Consider the following 21,800-nt stretch of genomic DNA (forward strand, 5'->3'; position numbering starts at 1 on the left):
GAGGATTCCGTACAAACTTGTAGGTAACGTTCCAAGTATATACGTTCAAACTTGACCAACCTTACTTTCACGTTCGATCTCTAGTCACTTATTGCACTCCCACAAATAATAAGTCTAATGATTTCCTATGTTTACGCCTAATGTTAGACATTGAAATAAAGACATTTTTCAGAATTTATAGCGGTTTTTATAATATTATTCACTGCCGAAGTTTCGAAGGCTTTGCAGACTTTATGGTCCCTCCCGTGACCATGAAAGCTGCAAAATCCATCCGAAAAAATGTGTGTTGAATTACAAGCATGATATTTTCATAACTGCATGAAACCGTCGACTCTAGTATTCGATACAAATTTCTACATGATACCTCTACTAATTTAGGGGGAAAAGAGTCTTGACAGGCCACAGACGGGAAAAAAGTGATCCTACACGGGAACCCTAAAATTGGCTCAAAGGAAGACTTCTCAAGTTTAATTAGTGATAGTATGAAATAAACTGTCAATTCTACCATTTGTAATTAACAAAATCCGAATTTATAATTTGGCCATTATTTTGTAAAATAGCAGATGTTTTTCTAATATTTAGCATGTTTCGTCTTTAAAAGCATTCTCTCTTGGTTTATTTTTCTTTTACTACATAACTCTTTGTGACATTAAATTTTAGATATCTCATCAGTGGAAAGGAATATTCGCCGAGAATCACGATTCCCATTTTGATATGAATAAGCAAAATTTGAGCGCACTGCTTGACATTTTACGGCAACAATGGGCACTCTAGCAAGCAAGAATTCTTCTTGTCCAGGTACATTAAGTCTTATTTGTTTGGTTTTAGTGCTAATTGCTACTTGCCGAACTTTCTAAAGCTTACTTTTTACTTCATAAGAAGTCATAATTTTTAACATTCTGCTAACAAATAACCTTGCTACTCAGACAAACGTGTCTTTTTTGTGAGATTGTCCGTAAGATTAGTGCAGTCGCCAGTCCGATGTTATCGTTAACCAATGCGGAAACTGTCAGGATTAGAAATCCGTCATGTTACGAGCCACCCAATTAAAAGTGAAAAGAAATTCAATTGAAGTCGACATTTGAACTACAATGGGATCCACCATTGTCACTTCAATATATCCAATCATGTTTATCGTAAAACGGAAACAATACATTTTTGTAGATATACACTGGGATATATAGCAATAACTTAACGCAATTTTTAAAATATTATTCTGCGTTTGCTTTTAATTTGCATTTTGCGTCCCTATTAATTTGACCATGAGTGAATATGCTTGTTGTAATAATAGTCATCCCCGCCGGTTAACCTCACTGAACTAGACAGCGCAAATCGATACTGCGTAATATGCATGGGATTGAGTTGCATACAGTCATATATTATTAGAATCAACGATTCAGATAATATACGTTACGAACATCGCCTACGTAGTTAATTGGCTACTATCTTCAAATGGTCTTTATACTTACGCTTTGTAGAAGTATATTTTTTTGATATTTGCTTCTTTTTTAATATATAAGGATTTTTTTAATCTATTATTATGATTCATCAAGTTACTATAGTCGTAGTACTGGCCGAGTTTCCTGTTTAAATGTTATTGATATGGGATAACGATTACTAATATGAGTCATAATGACTATATCAATGATATTGAAATGGTAATTTGACTAACTGATCCAGGTAATAAAAAATACATAAAACAACTTTAAAACTTGCTTAAAACTATGACATTGCACCCTTCTTATTTGACTATGATAATACTAAATTAATTTCATTGCCAGTAGGCAAGCAGCCGAAACCGCGACCAGAAAATAATATGTTTTACATTATACGTGTAAGGCCTGTGAGCTACAAAGTGGGGTTGGCAATACAGTAGGCACTCAAAGCATGCAAATTATTCTGACTGCACTTGATACCAGTGGCGAAGGGTGAAATTTTCCGATAGGGAACCCGACCTAAGATATATGTACCAATGTGCAGTAATGCGGTCTGCAAATTGTACTGATGACAATTGGATTTTACATAAATTCTACATAAAGGGAAGCCGGCAGGAATAGGTTTATATGGACCCTTTACCGCTGCTTAATACACCTAATTTTATAACTACCTAATGTCAAACTAATTCTCAGTACAGATCAACAACGCCTCCCACACTGCCGGAATTAAGAAATTAATAAACTTTAATATGATACACATAGTACCCTTACGCCAATTTTACCTTTAAATACTAATTTAAGTAATAGGAAATTGTTTGTTTACTAAATATACCTGAATAAGTCGAAGCTGCTGGTTTTATGTTACTCAAGGCTATTATGCAGTTATTTTAACATTACTTTATAGATATAATAAACTAATCATTTATTAGAGCAATAATAACCCAGGTACTGATACAGCAAATATGTAATACTCCCTCTATTCACAAAAAATTTATCATAGTCAAAAGCAAAAGAGCATGACTGACTACACAAAAAAAACCATGGAAATTTGTTGATGTTGCCATAGGAAGTTAGTTAGTTAGTTAGTTTTTGTAAGAACTAGCAGTTTGGTTTTTACTTTTTGCCGTTCTCATAAAATATATAAATTTTAACAGGCACACATCATTTGAAAATGTTGCTGTTTGTAATATACAGAACTATGTGCAAATGGTTGCTAGTACAATAACTTCAAGTAACTCTTTAGACCGATAAGACTCCATAGTTAACAATGCCTGCAAGTTCTACATCAATAACAAAGCTACAATCTTAGTTAATGTAAATTATGTTCTTCTCACATAAATTGCGTAATTTAAGCAAATTAGGCACTCAATTTAAAATGTACATGCATAATTAAATGATTATTAGTTGTCTAACCTGTGTATTCTGGAAGTAATGCCTCCACAGTGGCCTAATTTTGTCTTGACCACCAACATCCCACACAGTGAAGCTTATGTTTTTGTATTCTACAGTCTCCACATTGAATCCTGTAATGTACAAAATAATAATCATGATTAACACAAAACATAATGTTTCATATTTTTTTATATACACTGTATAAGTACACTATATTAAAAAAATTAATCATTGTACGTGTAATTTAATTGTCATGTATTCACAAAGTTATCAGTATAACCTAATTAGATTTCCAAATATACATTTTTTTATGTCAAATACTATATGATTATGAATACTGAAGCAAAATGTATGGTGTAGAATACTATAACAGATTAACATACTACATCACTGAAATCATTAAAACAACAAAAATCCCACTAAATGGTTATCTAAAAGTGTTGAAATTGGCCTTTAGTTGAAAAATGGTGATTCATAATTGTTATGTTGCAATAAAATTGATTTAACTGAAACAATGATCCCAATCAATATCTCAAAACCAATCTTGGATATATTAGCTGATAGTCAATGTATAATATACAAATCTATGATTATGGTGATAAAAAATTATTCTGAGTAGTCCATTTCTGCATGTAAGCAACAACTTTAATCAATATCTATAAATCTTCTCTGAATCCTCAATAAAAATATGCAACACATGCTATTTTGTTTCGAAGAATCATAAGCCTTGTTGGTAAAATTAAAATATTTGTCATTTTTTATTTGTTTAATCTATGAGTCCTCAAGACAAAAAATATTTTAACTCTGAGTATTTCATGTTTTAGTAGCAACAACTTAATTTCACTCAAATTTAAGGTAAGGTTCCAAGATCTGACAAGAATAAATATTCACTGATATTTCAACACACATATTTTACATACACCAAAATATTCTAATATTTTTAAGAAAAATATTTTTATTGAAAATCTATGATTTTAAATATATATAAAGTAGAAATCATGATAAAATGCCACATAAGATATCATGATTTAAAAGGTTTTTATCAGTAAAATTATAACTAACATTATAACACATTTTTATTATAGGCATTCTGATAACAGCTACACAAATAATGAAGACAATTTTTATTAAGGATATAATACTATGTACATGAATAAATATTTTTTATATGTAATTAATAAAATTTTATAAAATAATGAGTGAACACAGAAATTATTAAAATATTAAATTTAAAATAACGAAAGAGTACTTACCAATAGTGGGAATTGTTGTAACAATTTCTCCTAATTTTAGTTTGTATAGAATTGTAGTTTTACCAGCAGCATCCAAACCGACCATCAATATTCTCATTTCTTTTTTGCCGAATAGGCCTTTAAATAAATTTGCAAACATATTCCCCATTTTTAAGCTTTGCAAGTAGTCTGAAAAGATAAATTATTATTAAAACAATACGCGACAATATTCACTGTGACTCATCCACCAATTGCACACGTTATTTGAATCAATGATAATGACATGGCAGGTCCTCCTATTTTGCGCAAAACGTTTTATAGGATTCAGTCCAATGACGAAATATGGGAAAATACTTATTGTCGATGCAAAAAGTGACACGTATCGCTTGGAACTGGATTTTAGTTTATGCGTCAGCAAATTATAGATGGGACTCCAACAAAGATTGAACGACACCGCTGTTGGTCTACGCTGCGGTCACCACCCTATATTTTTCAAACGCACATAACTCAGATTTAGACTGATAAACAATAAATAGGAACACTTCTTAGAAATAAACAAGGCAGTTGACTTACATTTTCAGAAGCAAAAGTCTATAAAATCAAGAAAAAAACGTTATAGTCCAATGAATTCTTTACAATTCGCTGGATGTCAAAATGGCGGCGAACGTGGAAGTTTGTTCGTGCCTATGCCACGTATTGGAAAAAAGTGGCCAGTATTAGAAAAAGAAATTTTATTTGTCTATTAATCAATGAAAATTAATAAAAAATATTATTATGGTAATAACATAAACCCATTATTTAAACATAGTATTATATCAATATTAATATATAGGTATGTTAATGCTACGTAAATAAAGTATCCAATATCAGTTTATGTTTAAGTAATTAGTTGTTGCTCGCGGCTCCGCCCGCGTTGTAATCCGTCCCCGTTTACATATAGTATTCAGGAATAACATACCTTGTCTTTATTGAGTGAATTTATGGATTCGGAGATCTATTAATTATTATACATATATAAATGCAACTAAACTGCGAAGTTTATTTGTTAAACTTGTATTTACCACAAATGGTACGACAAATTAACGGAAAAATGGCTTGAAGGGTGCCATACCAAACATAAAACGTGACCTCTATAAAAATTACTTATCACATTATCACCACTAATGAAATATTATGGAATTTCTATATTTTTCAGAATATCGCCGTTTTTTTGTTTCTTTATGCATAAATAATCATATATTTTCTGATTTTTTTCTGTTACAGATTCGGTGTAGTACTAGTGATGCTACCCTAATCTATAATAGTTTTATTGTATATTTAATTAATGAACAATTTCTTTACACAACTTCGTCCTTCCACAAAAAAATCTAAATTGAGCGAGAGTACACAAAATAAACAAAGTTGTATGGAAAAGAGATGGATATAATTTAACAATTTATACAGAAATAGGAAATACCTTTTTTTAAGAATAAAAATATAAGCGATGTACTTTTATGAAATCTGTATGAATAAATAAAAAAATCACATCAACAATCTGTTTCTTAATCCTCAGATATTAATCACTGGTCACCACTATGACACATTGTTGACAAAATATGACCGCTGTCAATGTCACGAAATTGCGCCAAATGCCAAATGCAAAAACATTGTAAAACAATTTATCTAAACTTTATATTTTTTTTTAAATAATAAGTAACTAAAATATTTTCCCGTCGATTGGAAATTATTGATTTCATTTTTTATTATTGTGCATTTATTGATCAGAGTATTTGTTTCATAATCAGTGTATTTATAATTTTTACTTCGAATTTTAGGTTATCAAATTGAACAATATTTTATAAACTATAATTATTGTTCTGAGGTTTCGGTTTATTGCACATTTATATGACACACCAACTAAAAAATACAGAATAATTAGTAATTACATACTACTTCATATACATGAGATTATCTTAACTATTTTTCTTGGCTTCATTTCCCATTCCATGGAAGTCTCATTTAAGTCTTCTTTGATTGATTTTCTTTACTGAAAAATTATAAATTAAGTACTCTATTGATTTCCACGGATAGATTCTAATAAACAAATATTGCAATATATGGTTTATAATGGATGTATCAGACTGGGTTATACAATGTCCTAAATACACAACATTTAGAATCAACATATTAAAGCCATTTAATAGCAAAAAGTTACAAGAAACCCTTGTGAACGTAAGTTATTTTTCTTAAAAGTTTATCTTAGTCTTAAACTGATATAAAACCATTTATAAACTGCATTATATTATGTATACAAGAGTACATATTATTAAAGAATTTCAAATTAATATGAAATATAATAAGAACATGCTATCTGGTATTATTATGAATCTTTATTTCAGTATCCCAGTGGTTTACTAAAATGTTACATATTTTATAAAAACTAAAATGATATAAATTCCAGCAAAGCATAGAACTAAATGCAAAACACATACCTGACTACAACTGTCTCAAACAAGACTGCCTTATATTAAGTCAATGGGACGAAGATGTTGGTGTAGAAACATCAGGGATTGAAGTAGTTGTTGATGCGGCATGTGCTGCTGCTGTGTTGAGAGGTGCTCATGTTTTGCTCCTGCTGTTATGAGCCTAACACCTAGTAAGCATAGTTAAATATTGCTCCATGCTAGCCAATGCGCCAAGTACTAAATGATAATTTACTGGTGTTAAGATATATTTTATATCCCCCTAGATAGCAACCACCATACACAAGGTTCCAACAGGCCAGCATAATTGTGTCAATTGCTGAGGTTTAATAATCTCTTGTCAGTCGACAATCTTTTGGACGCCACTTTATACTTATTATCACATCCAGTGAGGTTACATTACCATGAACTTATAAAAAAAAACAATATGTTGATTGACACAACAGCTAATAATTTGAAAAATAAAGTGGAGTGTTTTGTAGCTTAGTTGTATTATATACAGGATCTATATGGGTTTAACTCATGAGTCAGGCAAAATTATATTGTTTTTCCGCTGAGTCTGCCCGGAATCTAGAATTCGAGTCTGATATGGTGAAATAATTTACTAGTATAACTCGCAAACAAATAATATGCAGATTTGAAAATGGTCATTCACTTAAGAATAAATATATCATGTTGTATATTCTAAACAATTTTAATACTGCAACTGTATATTTTATTCAAAGATTTCTGCAATTTCACTTTTCTTTTTAAAATAATGTAACATTTTAAAATAATGTTTATTTCAGATTGCAAAGCAGGTATGAAAGTTGATATTTATGGTGACCTCGAGGGAAAATGCAAACGGGGTCTCAAAGTGCCTTATGATGGTGAAAAACTATATGTTGGTACAGGAATTTTGAAAATGTCAAGATTTGAATTATTTGATAATGGAGTCCAACCAAAGTATGTATTTTACTTTAAGTCCTTTTTAAATATTTATGTAACAAAATACTTTTATAGATATATTTCTTTATTGAAGACTAGCTTTTTCTTGCAGTTTCGCCCGTTCGAAGGAGTTTTTCGGGATAATCTTCTTTTTCCGACTTACTCGATATGTATCGTTATATTATGACCAAATTACACAAAATTATCATAAATTGTAGCCTATATGTTATTCTGATGCATAACCTATATTAGTGTAAAGTTTCATCCAAATCCCTTAAGTAATTTTTTCGTGAAAGTGTAACAAACATACATACATCCATCCTCACAAACTTTCGCATTTATAATATTAGTAGGATGTCTTAATAAGCATAATAAACATTTTACAGAGGCATAGCAATTCATACGCTCCTACCTGCTTCTAAGTTACCAGTTGTGAATGAGACAATGTACCCAAAGGGTTATCTTTTACTCCAGAACTTGCCGTCCATAGTGTGCTCATGGGTACTTAATGCACAAGCTGATGAATATATACTAGATATGTGTGCGGCGCCGGGCAATAAAACTACACACTTAGGAGAAATGTCAAAAAATAAGGTAATATCAAATGTAGTATCAAGCTTACTTGTTAGAAATTAATAATTCTTCTAAGAATTTACTTATACGATTGTATATTGTGTACACCACTAAACAAGAAATGCCATAGAAATTTTATATTTCTGAGGCTATAAGACTAGAGAAGGCAGTTATTTCTTCACCTACTTGATAACACATTTATTTATTAAATTATGTGGAATAACTCATTAGGGTCAAATCACAATAAACTAACTTTTTATTAGCCTATCACTAAATCTGGCACAAATTCCAGACTCGGGGATGATCCTGAGTATAAAAACCCAATGTCACTTTACCCAACATGGAATTGGAACCCTAACCTCAGAGCGGTAGTCATACCGCGCACGCAATACAACTACACCACTGAGGCATCGTGTTTGCATATTATATTCTCATAATTCATCTTTTATACGTCATTTATGTTTAAACGTTACACTTTTAGAATTACATCGACTTTCGTATACTTAATTACTGGAATTAATTACGACAAGATAGTAACGATACGATAGTTTATTACTTTTCAAATGTTGTTGGATTATAAAGTCAATTTAATGTTTTTTTGCATCTGCGTCATTGTAATGCTAATGGTGCGATATGTTTATGATTGTAGGCATTTATAATAGCCATAGACAAAACACCACAGAAGGTATTAAAAATCCAAGAGAAATGTGAAGCACATGGAGTCACTTGCGTCACACCATATTGCTTTGATTCAACCAAGTGTTGCTCTGAGGATAGTAGTGGAATTAACGGTGGACCGCCTTTCCCCCCTGATAGCTTTGATAAAATATTATTGGACGCACCTTGCAGTGGTTTAGGTCAGAGACCACAGTTGGGAAAGAAAGTGATGTCACTGAACATGCTTAAGTCATACACAATTGTTCAGAAAAAGTTAATGACCAATGTAAGTATTTGAGTATAAGTACTTCATTATTATAGCAAAATTAGAATAAGTATAAATTATCATTTTGATATCCTTTAATATCATATTAAGTACATATAAACCAAAATTCTGAATACACATTTATAATTTCTTACATCTTATAAATACTTCATTACTTTTTTATAATTTAAAACAATACTTGCATGATTGTTAAATGCGAAGTATTGAATATTTGCGTGTTCTTAATAAACAGCTCGTACTATGTTCTCCATATGGTTTTAATATTTAGGCTGTAAAACTGCTGAAACCGGGCGGCAGATTAGTGTATAGCACGTGTACCACGACCGTGGATGAGAATGAAGCCTTGGTTAGTTGGGCGCTAGAAAAATTTCCGAATTTGAAATTAATACCAGCCGAACCATTTCATGGAGGTCCGGGATTGCCAGGCGTGGGCCTGAGTGATGAACAAAGGTAAGATAGTATTTTCATGTGACGAAAAAATTCAAATTAACAAATATCAATGTTCAGGAGTGGCTTTAAAGCTTATTTAATCTGGAATGTCGTCGCCATGAATTAGTTATCACAAAATCTAAAAGAAGGAATACTTGCGAAAGTCGAAATATAAATTATCTACGCAAAAAAAAGGTATACAAATGTAGTAAATCGTAATTATGCAATTAAAAACTAACCGGTTTCTACTACGTTATTAATGTCTGCTGAATTATTTGGCACCATCCAAAACTCATATATATAAAATATGGCATTACAGTACAGTGGAGAACTCATTTGATACTAGTGTGAAATCTATAAAAAGGTTTTTTTCTATTTTCAGAGTGTTGGTACAAAGATTTGGCCCCGAAATCGATGAGCTTAGACTAGTTGAGGAAAAATACAGAGATCACATAGGTTTCTTCATAGCAGCATTCTCAAAATAATCATATTTATAAGTATATTGTGTTATGATTATAAAGAAGTAATATTGTGAGGGTTATCTCAAGTATATCAACCCCAATCTTTTTAGCCTTCTTGAAGATAGGCACAAATGATGAAAATAGCTAACACTATCTTTGTTTTTTTTTTTTTTATTAAAAGGGACAGGATATGTACAGAGAGATATCACTTTCAGCCCATTTAAAAAATATTTTAAGCATAGATATAATGATCAATTTATACCCTCTATGTATGTAGTCAATTATGGATCAGAAAATCCTTGTCGAACCTTTGCGGATTGTTTGCACCATAAACTATACCTATAAGGTTAAACTTGTGATTTCTAAAATTAAAACCACAAATATTTGTAACAATATCCCTTTATTTAAATATATTATAAATCTACATAAACCATTGGCAAGAATACCTTATCACTTGGTAGTGATATACACCAGTATACACCATGTATATAATAGCAACAACACTAAATTAAAAGTTTGAGAGGTCAAAAGTGGTATAATATATTAATCTAGCAATAATATCTCACAAATATTTAAACAAAAGTTAACATTTATGTCTATGATCTATAATAAAAAATAGCAGCAAATAAATTCATGATGAAAGGTATGGCAATTTTTAACACCCACAAAAATTTAAGGATAATTTCCTTTAACTATAACATATATGTTCACAGAAATAATATTTTAATAAAAAAATATTCTCAAGTTTACACATAAATTCCTTTAAACTTTGTAAAACTAAACAATTTTATTTAAGTTTTACTATATATAAAACAATAATGTCTAACCTTTTATCAACAATGAACAAAATTATAAAATATAATAAACTATTATAAATTATTCTTTACCTATAGTTGTATATGGCAAGATATGACTGATTATATTTAGTCAAACTATTATTTTGAAACATCATCAGGGTTTATTATATGTATTATTTGTACTTGAAAATACTTTCCATTCGCATATTAAATAATATGACATTAGACATCATATTCTCTGCTTATCGCACTTCCATTTTGAGTCAACACAATATTCTATTTACCCGTCTCAAAAAAGGAATTATCCGTGTTTTAGATTCACCTTGTACTCATCAGCTCCGCTTGAACTATTACTGGCAAACGTTCACAGACTTGAGATAAACCGATGACGTCGTGGGTCACAGCCTAAATAATTATGGATTAATGAGGCGAGTTAGCTACCTACGAGTTATTTTTAATCTCTACCTTTCCTTATATATGCTAAGTTCATAAATGATTTTTAAAACAATGTCTACAGTGATTCGATGCGAACCCATAACCCTGTTTCTGCTTTGATCAGTATTGATCTCGTGTTCAACTTTATTGGATCCACGGTTTTAGGACATGCTGAGAATCTAAAGTTCTTCATAAGGGCAATCATAGCTGCCTTTGCTGAAAGCATTGCAAATCGTAAACCTGGAAAGGAATGGAATTAATTACATATTTACTGCCATAAAGAATTATACGGACACTTAAGAGTGGGGTCCAATAGAACGACGACTGATGAGGGATGATTACCTCTCGGCAGTGTGCATAATTATGCCGGCCTATTGGTACCGGATATACCCAGGCTGATACCGGAATGATCATAACACTATCCCGAAAAGAAACCAGTCAAAATAAATAATTCATAATCGTCACAATAACACCTTATTCTGATTGGTCTATTTTCACACTCAATCCGAGATACCGATCAAGTATCAAGATCGTGCATTAATTTCGGCCTGTAGTCTAGTAAACCCTTTCAGTAGTAGAGAAAACCTCTTCTCATGGAATAATATATAATACAGGTCTGGTAATGTTTGAATCTACTTGAAAGAAAAATGCACGACTTGGTACTTACCGATGCAGTTCCTTGGGCCAGCGCCAAAGGCCAAAAACAAGTGAGACGGTCGCTCAGATTTATTGTTATTCATAAACCTCTCGGGCATAAACTCATGCGGGTCGGGATATATATTTGGATCCATGTGGTAACCATATAGTGGTATTGCAACGGAATCGCCTACGTTAAGTGTTATCGATGTCCCCGGCAGTGTGTAAGGTTTTGTGCACACTCTGTCAATCCTAGCCACGGGCGGATGAATCCGTAATGTTTCTAAAAATATATAATAAGTTTAAGTTTCTATGTTCATGTTTACTTAGATTAAAACGGACATTTAATTACGCAATGTGAAAATGACCCTGTATAATTCAACTTGTGCTAGAAATATAATATAGAACTTTGTAATAGTGCGCCAGCAATATATAAGAAATAAATTATTTGATATTTGTACAAAAAGTATCGTCAACTAAATAATAATATTGAGTCATTATTTTATCATTAATTTTGAAGATAAACGTTTCTCCAAGCAGTAATAGGTAGTTAATATTGTAGATTACCTAATAAAAATCCTTCAAGGTACGGCAATTGTGAAAGCAGCTCGTAAGTGATCTCTTTCCCTTCTGTGACTTCGTTGATGTGGTGACGCAATTTGTCTTGTATGTCTGGTTTAGTCGCTAGCGCGTGAAGGGCGAATGACAACAAACTACTGGATGTTTCATATCCAGCGATTAGAAATAGCAAACACTGAGCGTCTATGGTGTCGTCGTCTAATTCTGAAAGTAATTTTTACCTCTATAAATTGTATATATTCTAATAATTTCTATTGAAGCAATTTCCCCTGATAATATATTTTAATCCAGAGCATGATCTCTTCGTGTGCCAAAGTTCATCCGAATCCGTTCAGCTGTTTCTACTTTAGATATAGACTAACTTTTAATCGCGGCTCTCTACCGGCGTGAAAATATTTTTCCGGAATAAAAGTCCCACTTTATATTTTCTTGGGATAAAATATAGCCTATATTTTAGGTTAGACCTCTACTAAAACATCGGTGTAAATTGCATTCAATCCCATGCAGTAGTTTTTGCCTGATGCTTGTACAATAGGGGACCGGCCTATGCTTGATTTTGTACATTATTCTATATGTAATGGTTAATAATACGAAAAAGAAGCACTCCTGCGAAAACTGCATCACAATTGGTTAAAAAATGAGCGAGTAATTCATATTTAAAATATTGTAACGTGCAGAAGTGGGCGCGATGTGGGGATATCGCTTCATCTCTTTTTTCGCTCGCGTCGTAATTCCCCCGATGACGTCACATGTGGATATTTCGTCTCTTTTCTGTTTCTTGTTAATTACCCCTTCCACCGAAATTCAAAGACTTATAACTTGTTGATTTTTTACCGGATTTTAATAATTCCTTCTGTGTTATAATTTATATTATGTAAATATTTGATAATAGTAAAGAAAAAAAAATGAGTCCGGTACCCTATTATATTTTGGCTTCCGTTACTCTAAAAAAGACCCCCATACTCGTTTTCTTTCTTTAGCGGTCGTATCACTTACCATTAGGCGTACAGCATACTTCGTTGTAACTTGTCATTCAATTGCAAAAAAAAAATACTTCAATTTGATTTTTGTCTCGACTTTCGTTAATGAGGCCCAAAGCTCACCGTTCAACAGTAGCTGTATTATTTGGTGTAAAAAAAATAAGTCTTTTTTAGTAAATATTCAATTTAAAAAGACATATTTACTTACCTATTTTAGTTTTTCCATTCTCCATCTCGGGTGTTTCTTTTTTTGCGAAGTCCACGAGTATTTGTAGGAAATCTTTGCTCCTGCAAATATAATTTATATTATAATATTCCCCTGCATATGCAACGTTAACAAAAATGTATAGTCAAACTATTACTTAGAACCAGCTGCTTTTCTTTCGGCTTTCGCTGCTTTTAACATCCTCACTAATTCATCTGTAGATTCTGTATTTAAGAACGATAAGTTCAAGTAAGGTAGCAGTTTTGGCATAAAAAGTAAGATTGATAACAGGAACATTCTTTTATATTTCGGCATGTAATCGAATTTTTCGGCTACCTGTAAAATAAAATTTGTGTTACGGGTATTTATATAGGCCATTGACTTAAATTGAAGACGGTGATATTATGACGATATTTTTACATTATTCGTAACAACAGATATTTTTACAAATATAATAAACAGACACGTAGTTTCATGAGGACGAAAAATGTTGGGGGTTTTGTAATAATAATGATTCCTTATGCTTACGCGAATGTTAGACATTGAAATAAAACTATTTACGGATGTTAAAGATCGGACTGTCAACAACGAAAAATAATTTAAAAATTATATAAGTAATTGTAAAATGTAGGTTTAACTTGTAACTTTGGTTTGCGGATGACCAACACCTCAGTCTGCCTCTTCACCATAAAGGCTGCAAAGTCTTCGAAATGTCGGGAGAAAACAGTAATATAAAGAACCGCTATAAAATCCGTGTTATAATAATATTATAAATGCAGATATTTGTGAAAATATTTACATCTTGGTATTGTGTTTGGATATAGTTAGGAATAAACGCAGTAACAGCTGAACGGATTCGAGTGGTAAATCGCTAACCTACACGATCAAAATACTATAATTATCAAAAGACACTTTGAAACCTACTCGCACAATATATTCAGGGTTGAATAAATTACGATAATTCAGTATACAACTTACTCGAAGGAAATGTGACCTTTCGCTATTTAAAGCGTCGCATTCGATCCCAAACGCGCAGGCTCCAATAACTTCTAAAGTAAAATGACCCATAGTTTCTTTCATTTCTACCTCTTGTGAATCTGTGAATAGAAGTTTATAATATAATAGTAGTACCGCGTGACACATACAATGTCAATATTATGATGTATATAAGGTTGTATAATAATTATGTTATATTAGGTATTTAGGATTTTGGACAGACAACTATATTTGTCGCGTTAAATATTATTTAACATTTATTTCGTTTTCAATGTTATGTTTGATGTTACACTTCTTTTACTAATAAAGTTTATTTTTTGTACCTCAATGATTAACAATAAATATTTTAGCAATTGATCCGTGTTATGGTCTAATTAGCAAAACTGAAAATATCTATAGTTAAATTCCACTAAAGACAACTCATCATCTTGTAAATTTAGTGTTAATATAGACTGTGAAGATAAGATAAACATTTATGCAAACATACCATATTGTCTTAGAAAATCCACCATTTGCTTTGAGCATTGTTCTATAAGTGGAAGCATGTTTCTTAAGCGTGCCGAGCTGAATGCTGGCGTGAGGGTACTCCTGACGCCCTTCCATTCTGATCCCTGTAAATCACGGAACCAATTTGTGTATATATCTTGACACTAGTAAAAGTAGGTCAGTTTACATACAAATACTACACACTTGTACAAGTATCGAGATGACCACATATAGTCGTTTTCAATAAACGATCCCACTCATAATTTTCAATCGGATTTCGAGAATGAACCAATGAAAATAATTCGTTTGTAATCATGTCAGAAAAAAAGTTGTACTAATTGGTTAATTTTCTCGAACGAAAAAAGCGATTGAGATCGATTATTGAAAATGGCGGCAAAATAATAAAAAACTTAAAAACTGAAAGGAAAAGGGGACATACCCCTCATGGAGGGCAGAAGGAAGGAAATGTGCGCGAACCCTTATGGGCCTCAATTTGTATTTACAACCATGAGGTATACACAATGAACTGTGTGCCTAGGGCCGCGGCAAATATGCCCCCATGCATGGGCGTGCATTTGGTGTGGAGACTAAGCGCACAAGAATTGCCTCGGGGGAGCGCTGCCGTACATAAAGGCCGCCTTAGGCGTCTATGACATCGGAAGACTAACTGGGCCGCATTTTCTTCCACTTCGGAGTTGCTGTAGTCGAGTAAACAGCCCCCCATTGCTCAACCCGTGACAGTCTCGGACCCCCAATTTTGCCTCTTACTACAGCCAAGGGACCCGTGGCGGAATTCTTTAATGTCCGCAAACTACAGAGCATAAAATTCAAGCCTATCTATCAATTGAATAAACTCACCCAAAGCAAATTATTTTACTATGAAGCCAATTCAAGCTTAACCTCATAACCATGTACATATTTGTTAGTGCCAGATAGGTACTCTATCTGTCTTTGCACAGTTGGAATTATATTACGGTTATTATCACAGAATCGATAATTACTTAGCAGAGATGTGAAAATAGTTTAGAAAAAGTATTTAAATACAAAATGCAAAATACGTTATTTCAAAATAGGTTTTCAAATAAAATGCCTTGTACTTATTTAACTGATTTTAATACTAATGTTTGTTCAAAGAGTTCATCTTTCATGTTGATTCTATGGGGCCTCTTAATAATTTTACCCAATGAAAATCGTCGTTTAACAGGTGCAGAACTTTCTAAGCAGGTATTAAATTTGAGTTTTTTTTTTACATTTGGACATCTGTTCAAGGATTCTAAAGCATTGTCTTCGTATTTTAAATATTGTAGTGGTTCCAGATCGAATGTAGTTACCGCTATTGACCTCAAATTTGTTTGACGCGCAATGTTGGCATAATATTGTTTTTAGTGACAATAGTGACCACATTAAGGATTATGATCTGAGCGTTTATAAATAAACTTTTGATGAATGAAAAATAAGAAAAATGAATTAAAAATGTAACAAAACTATTTAGTATCTCACAAATACAAAATATTTATATAAAGTATTTCAAATAAAATACTAAATACATTTCGAAAAAAGTATTTAAAATATAAAATAAAAATAGGTATTTTGCATTTTGTATTTATATTTAAAATACATGTATTTCAAATAATTCACATCTCTGTTACTTAGTTCCTATACCTAAAAGTTTACGACTACAGACATAAGAAAAGCTAACTAACCCTTAATGGCTAATGAGCCTTTGTTAAGATTAGTACGATCCTTTCTTCTGATATTTTTTAAATATTCTAGAGATAATTTACACTCCTAGACTTAGAGTAAGCAGGCACATAAACTTCTCATAAATACGTAAGGGAATTCGAACGTGTTATATTCATACCACATTTAATCCGAAATCCGGTATGGTAGTTTTTGAATTCATCTCGTTCAGACAGGCAGATAGATGCGGCGGGAGACTTCGATTTATAATTTGCTATTAAAGAGGGAAAATTCCGCCATGCATGATTGCAACGTACGTAACGGAAACTCTCAAAAGGAGTCAATTTTCCCCGTTTTTTTCCAACATTTTCATTGATGCTACGCTCCTATTGGTCATAGCGCGTTGTTATATAGCATATAACTTTCCTCGATAATGCGGCTATGTAACACTATAAGAATTTTTCAATTCGAACCAATGGTTTCTGAAATTAGCGCGTTCAAACAACAAAATCATCGGATTTATTAGTATAGACAGATAGATGCGGATGCAAGTGATCTTGGGAAGTTTTTTATTTTTAGTGATTGTATTTAAGTCTGGTGGGCCACTTGCAAAATTCGACGATTCGGGGTTGAATTTAACTGAGCTAGATAATGGTACCAACCGAGTACTTAGATTTTAAACTTCATTCCGGTGCCAGGGTTAGTACAAATATTAGATAGGCCTAGTGTCGGTTCCTAGGCATGGCTGTGTCAAATATGCTCACTTACAAATTTTCCTGATGCTGCGATTTTAAAAACTGTATTTTAATTTTCTCCTTTGAGATGGTTAACAGTCTTATGCACATTACCTAGTTGTGGCCCCTGCAAATACTTTAAATGAATAAGAACAGGTTAAGCCTCACCTTTAAATTCAAAAGGAATCTTCTCGCATAAACTGGCTCCTTGGAATTTAGAATCATACGATCAGTAAAGTGTTCGAAGTCTCGTACAACAATCGCTTTCAGAAGGTCCGGGTCTAAGATGTATAAAACCGGTTTTCTACCCTCGAAAATGCCTAGAATGAGAAAATCCACATAGATAAGTATATATTGTTTTATTTTTGTCTACTGCTCCTGTCCTAATAAAAACATTATGAAGTTAGGTATAGATAGATAAGTTATGAAGAATAAATAAGTTGCTATTACTACCTACAATAGGGTAGTTATTATTTGAACGTAAAACAAATATATAATGCAAAAAGACACTAAAATATAAAAAAAATATTTACAATTGCCTATGATTGATGAAAGTGGTGCCCTCATTGAAATTATTCATTATTTTCGTATATGTGTACATATATTTATCTACCTTGGCTAAATGCCTGGTAGTTGCCTACCTGCCTACCTGTCTAGCAATTTTAATAAGTTGCCGACTTCAAACTCTACAAACTTTATATTACATATAGGTAATATTAAATTATTTTTTGTAATGGTAAGAAATAGATCATCTCAATGACGTACTTATAATGCACACGGAGTAAGTAAACGCAGACAAACTTGTGAGCACAGCTAGTTTCAAATATTTTATATTTTATGACGTAAATTTTTGATACTAGTCTATTCTATAGTTTATTTTATCTACTCTATATTGTTTAATGTTGTTGCAAATACAATATTTTTTTACTTTTTAAAAATGGCGCCAGACAAATCTAATTCTAGATTTATTAAGATACGAAAACTCGCAGTGTTTCATGGCCTGAAAATAAAATTCAGTATATCTGGTTCATAAACCATACACATTATATGATGCTGCTATTAAACAGAAAAGTTAAACTATATAAGTATTACTTATACAAATTATAAATATTAATTATATAATCAACTCATGTTTATAGAAAATTATTTACTCAGATGATTACCATATTATGTGCCTAATTTCACAATCTGGTTAATTGAACTGAAATCATTCTGATGTGGATTTAAAATCACGTTTAATAATGTACATATTATATATATATATATATATATATATATATATATATTACTATATATACTGATTAACTTTTTCTTATAAAAGATACCTAACGATTCACATGTTCTCATTTCTCTTTACTCGGTTACTATGGCGGGTTTTACAAATTACATCCTTTGTACGGTGGCCAGTCGCTATCCGGACGAATGCAAATATCTTACCGCCATGCCAGCACACCATGTTACGGCGCAGCACGGTTCCTATATGGTCTAATTCATATTATTATTTTATTAAAAGTATACATTCACAGTTCAATAGCTATATCGTTAAATATGATTAAATAAATTAATACTATAAGTATAATTTCCGTCCATCGAATCCAAAACTTAATTGTTTTAGAAAACTAACACAAATATTACTTGATCTACGAAACGAGTTGGAGACTTCTCAATCCACATAACTTACATGACGCCATTAGACTATGCAAGCGACGTCGAAAGAGCTCGTTCCAGCGCGTGTTCTTACACTTACAACAAACTGTAGAGTTACCTTCATTTTAACCAGATATAAAGATAGAAAGGTATGATATAGGTATATGAATTTATAACAAATGTACACAAGGAATTCGCGTTTAGCTACAACTTCAAATGAGTGAAAGTTAGGCGATTTCCATGCTTGATGATGAATCTGTTCAATAGTAGGATATAACGTCGCTGGTTACCATGTTTTTTAATGAGCAAATTAATTGCCTAGACCGGCCAGAAGGACTTTTAATAGATTTCAGAACGTTTTTTCATGTTTAGATGATTTTTACAAACCATGGGTAAGTGCTGTAACCATCGTGTAACAACAAAATAAAATGCCATACTAATATGTAATATAATATATATTTTCTTATCATAAATGAGAAACAAAGCTTTACTATATTTGCATATTGCAATGCATGCAAATCGTCATTAATATAGTAGAATTTGTACATATATATTATAAAATAATGTGTTTCGGTATTGTTTTTTTGTTATTTGAAATATGGTTTGCTTTGGTAACCGCACGGGTCCTCACCGTAACTGGGTCTCGCTCTGTGTTGGCCTTTTTTTTTACTTTTCTTCCCTGCAACGAAGTCATTCTAGCCATTTATGAAATTGTTAAAATGGTTAAAATGTTTTTGCTCCCACATGGCGCGGACTATGACCGCTATTGAGCGTGATTTTTCTATTTGGTCTGCTTATACGTTTATGTGACGAGTAGCATTTACTCAGAAGTTGTGAAACAACGCCTCAGAATTTTACTTTTCAGGCATCTTATCTCCTGAGCTGTTTATGCGGATGGCGGGCAGTAAACAAAAACTTTCTGATTACTTTTGATGAAATCTTAATCAGGTTTTTCTGTTTCTTACGTATGATTCATGTTTTATTAGGTGGTCGACCTTGTAATTTGATCTAATCCGATATCTCTAACCGACGCGACAGTTCATCCCACTCGCGCTAAGTTTATCGCTGTTAAACAAGCATACATTGTAGTAACTAATAGATAAATAATAACAATGATTGATTATGGTCATGATGTAATCAGTACTTACCTATTTATTTTGTCAGTTATAGCTGACTAATTCTAATGATAAAACCTAAATACACTAACCAATTCTCGGACTTAATCTGTATCCGGATTCCGGAACAACGCAATCAGAGTAATGGGAGTAATTACACGAAATATTTCGCGGAAAAGAATATAGTGCGCGATTGCAAACCCTACGTGATGTAAACATCAGATAATATACTTAATCCTCTCAGTGAGAAATTGTATCTACACAAATGAATTATGCTAGTCATATGAAAAAACAAACTATGGAATACACTAGACAATCATTGAGACAAATACGCAAAAAATAAAACATAAGTACTTAACTTTTTTATATTAAGTTGATGATTACTAGTCAATATAAAAAAAAACTAGATAACCGCTGTATCTACGTAACTACTTACATGATTAATTATTTTGTTAGTAATTTAACGAGACTTTGTGTTAGTATAATACTTTTATTACAGAAATACTCACCACCGTATGGATGTCCTTTAAAATATTGGTAAATATCTAATTGATACTGATGAAAAGATTTTTTTGCTTTAAATCTTGGTCCCAAATTTCCAAACAAAATAACTGGTTTCATAAATGGAATACCTTTCTTTTCGAAATGATCGAAGGTGCTCGTATAGTAAAAATATAAAGCTATCACTGTGCTTATCAATATGAAAAATCTCCATTCTTCAGAGATTACGAACAAACTGTACATTAGGGCTCCATACAACTCCATTGGCTAAATTAATCTACACGCGCTCACTGCCTATTGTTAATAAAGTATGTTATAATGTCCAAAAATATTGAATAGACTTTCGTCGCAGTAGTATTTAAAACAAAAAGTCTGTCTATATTGCCTATCGTAATGTAATTTATAAATGTGTCGTCTTAATGATACATAACGTCTGTTAGGTTATTAACAAAATAAAATCACAAAATGCAGTGAATAGTTTCGTTCCAATCTTTTTCCCACAACGCAATTTTGCAATGTATAACAAGAGTGAGTACTAGGTAGCACTTTGTCAACTAATTATCTCTCACTACATACAGATATAAATGTAGTAGACAGTAACTGTAGTCGCATTCAGTGTTACCAACTCCCAAAATATTTACCTCTTAGTTAAGTCAAAAAACCCCTAAAATTTAAAAACAACCTTGTTAATAATGTAGAAGTATGCTAGAAACTACATATCCGGTAGGTCAAGAAATAAGTACAAATAAATAATACGTAATCCATAAACCCCCATAAAGTACCCATCCTACTAAATTTTAAGGGAAATATTCTATGCTGGGAACCCTGATAGGGTTTTTCGCAGGAGTTATTTGACAGTTGAAGTGTTTCCATCTACAGGAATTATGCTTATTACTTTATCGTAATTTAAATATTTTCTTTCAAGATAACTGACTTCAAAAATCTGAAACATCTAAGCTATTTCTATCTTACTTATATAAGATATCGTTTCCTAATAACTTTGTTGTCGTTGGTGTAACACAGCAACCCAGTGCTTATAGGCACAAAAAAAAGAGGATTGGAAAAGCGCGGGAAACTTGGAAATAGGCGGACGTGTTTTTTTTAATCTTGATAAAAAATAATTAATTTTGTAAATATAAGTTATCAGTAGGGTT

At 31.9% G+C, this 21,800-nt stretch overlaps 3 protein-coding genes across 3 annotated transcripts; 1 reads left to right on the forward strand and 2 right to left on the reverse strand.

Annotated features, from left to right (window-relative positions):
- Positions 1–2,810: 2,810 nt before the first annotated feature.
- Positions 2,811–4,249, reverse strand: LOC119192235 (ADP-ribosylation factor 1-like). The gene is made up of 2 exons (XM_037446064.1): positions 4,082–4,249; positions 2,811–2,959 (listed from the first exon to the last, which is right to left on the reverse strand). Exons 1-2 carry the CDS (start codon positions 4,227–4,229, stop codon positions 2,826–2,828), a joined length of 282 nt encoding a protein of 93 aa, XP_037301961.1. The 5' UTR covers positions 4,230–4,249; the 3' UTR covers positions 2,811–2,825.
- Positions 4,250–5,672: 1,423 nt separating this feature from the next.
- On the forward strand, positions 5,673–10,058 carry LOC115456089 (tRNA (cytosine(72)-C(5))-methyltransferase NSUN6). Its single transcript, XM_030184970.2, is given in 8 exon segments — positions 5,673–6,271; positions 6,501–6,660; positions 6,663–6,695; positions 7,311–7,467; positions 7,836–8,043; positions 8,672–8,965; positions 9,234–9,415; positions 9,777–10,058. Coding segments are annotated over 8 exon segments (1,242 nt in total). The 5' UTR covers positions 5,673–6,166; the 3' UTR covers positions 9,880–10,058.
- Positions 10,059–10,238: 180 nt separating this feature from the next.
- LOC115456088 (cytochrome P450 9e2) lies at positions 10,239–21,217 on the reverse strand. Its single transcript, XM_030184969.2, has 9 exons — positions 20,655–21,217; positions 17,552–17,703; positions 14,971–15,094; positions 14,466–14,584; positions 13,645–13,823; positions 13,491–13,570; positions 12,291–12,506; positions 11,755–12,006; positions 10,239–11,327 (listed from the first exon to the last, which is right to left on the reverse strand). Exons 1-9 carry the CDS (start codon positions 20,908–20,910, stop codon positions 11,164–11,166), a joined length of 1,542 nt encoding a protein of 513 aa, XP_030040829.2. The 5' UTR covers positions 20,911–21,217; the 3' UTR covers positions 10,239–11,163.
- Between the last annotated feature and the right edge of the window lie 583 nt (positions 21,218–21,800).

The sequence above is a fragment of the Manduca sexta genome, unplaced genomic scaffold, assembly GCF_014839805.1.
Source record: "Manduca sexta isolate Smith_Timp_Sample1 unplaced genomic scaffold, JHU_Msex_v1.0 HiC_scaffold_2507, whole genome shotgun sequence".
In the NCBI taxonomy this organism is placed as follows: Eukaryota; Metazoa; Arthropoda; class Insecta; order Lepidoptera; family Sphingidae; genus Manduca; species Manduca sexta.

Coding starts and splice junctions, on each gene's coding strand:
- LOC119192235 (XM_037446064.1), bottom strand. CDS start 4,229: ATGGGGAATATGTTTGCAAATTTATTTAAAGGCCTATTCGGCAAAAAA. Junction 2,960..4,081: donor TACAACAATTCCCACTATTG/GTAAGTACTCTT, acceptor TGTACATTACAG/GATTCAATGTGGAGACTGTA.
- LOC115456088 (XM_030184969.2), bottom strand. CDS start 20,910: ATGGAGTTGTATGGAGCCCTAATGTACAGTTTGTTCGTAATCTCTGAA. Junction 17,704..20,654: donor TAAAGGACATCCATACGGTG/GTGAGTATTTCT, acceptor TTCTCATTCTAG/GCATTTTCGAGGGTAGAAAA. Junction 13,824..14,465: donor AAAGGTCACATTTCCTTCGA/GTAAGTTGTATA, acceptor TTTATTTTACAG/GTAGCCGAAAAATTCGATTA.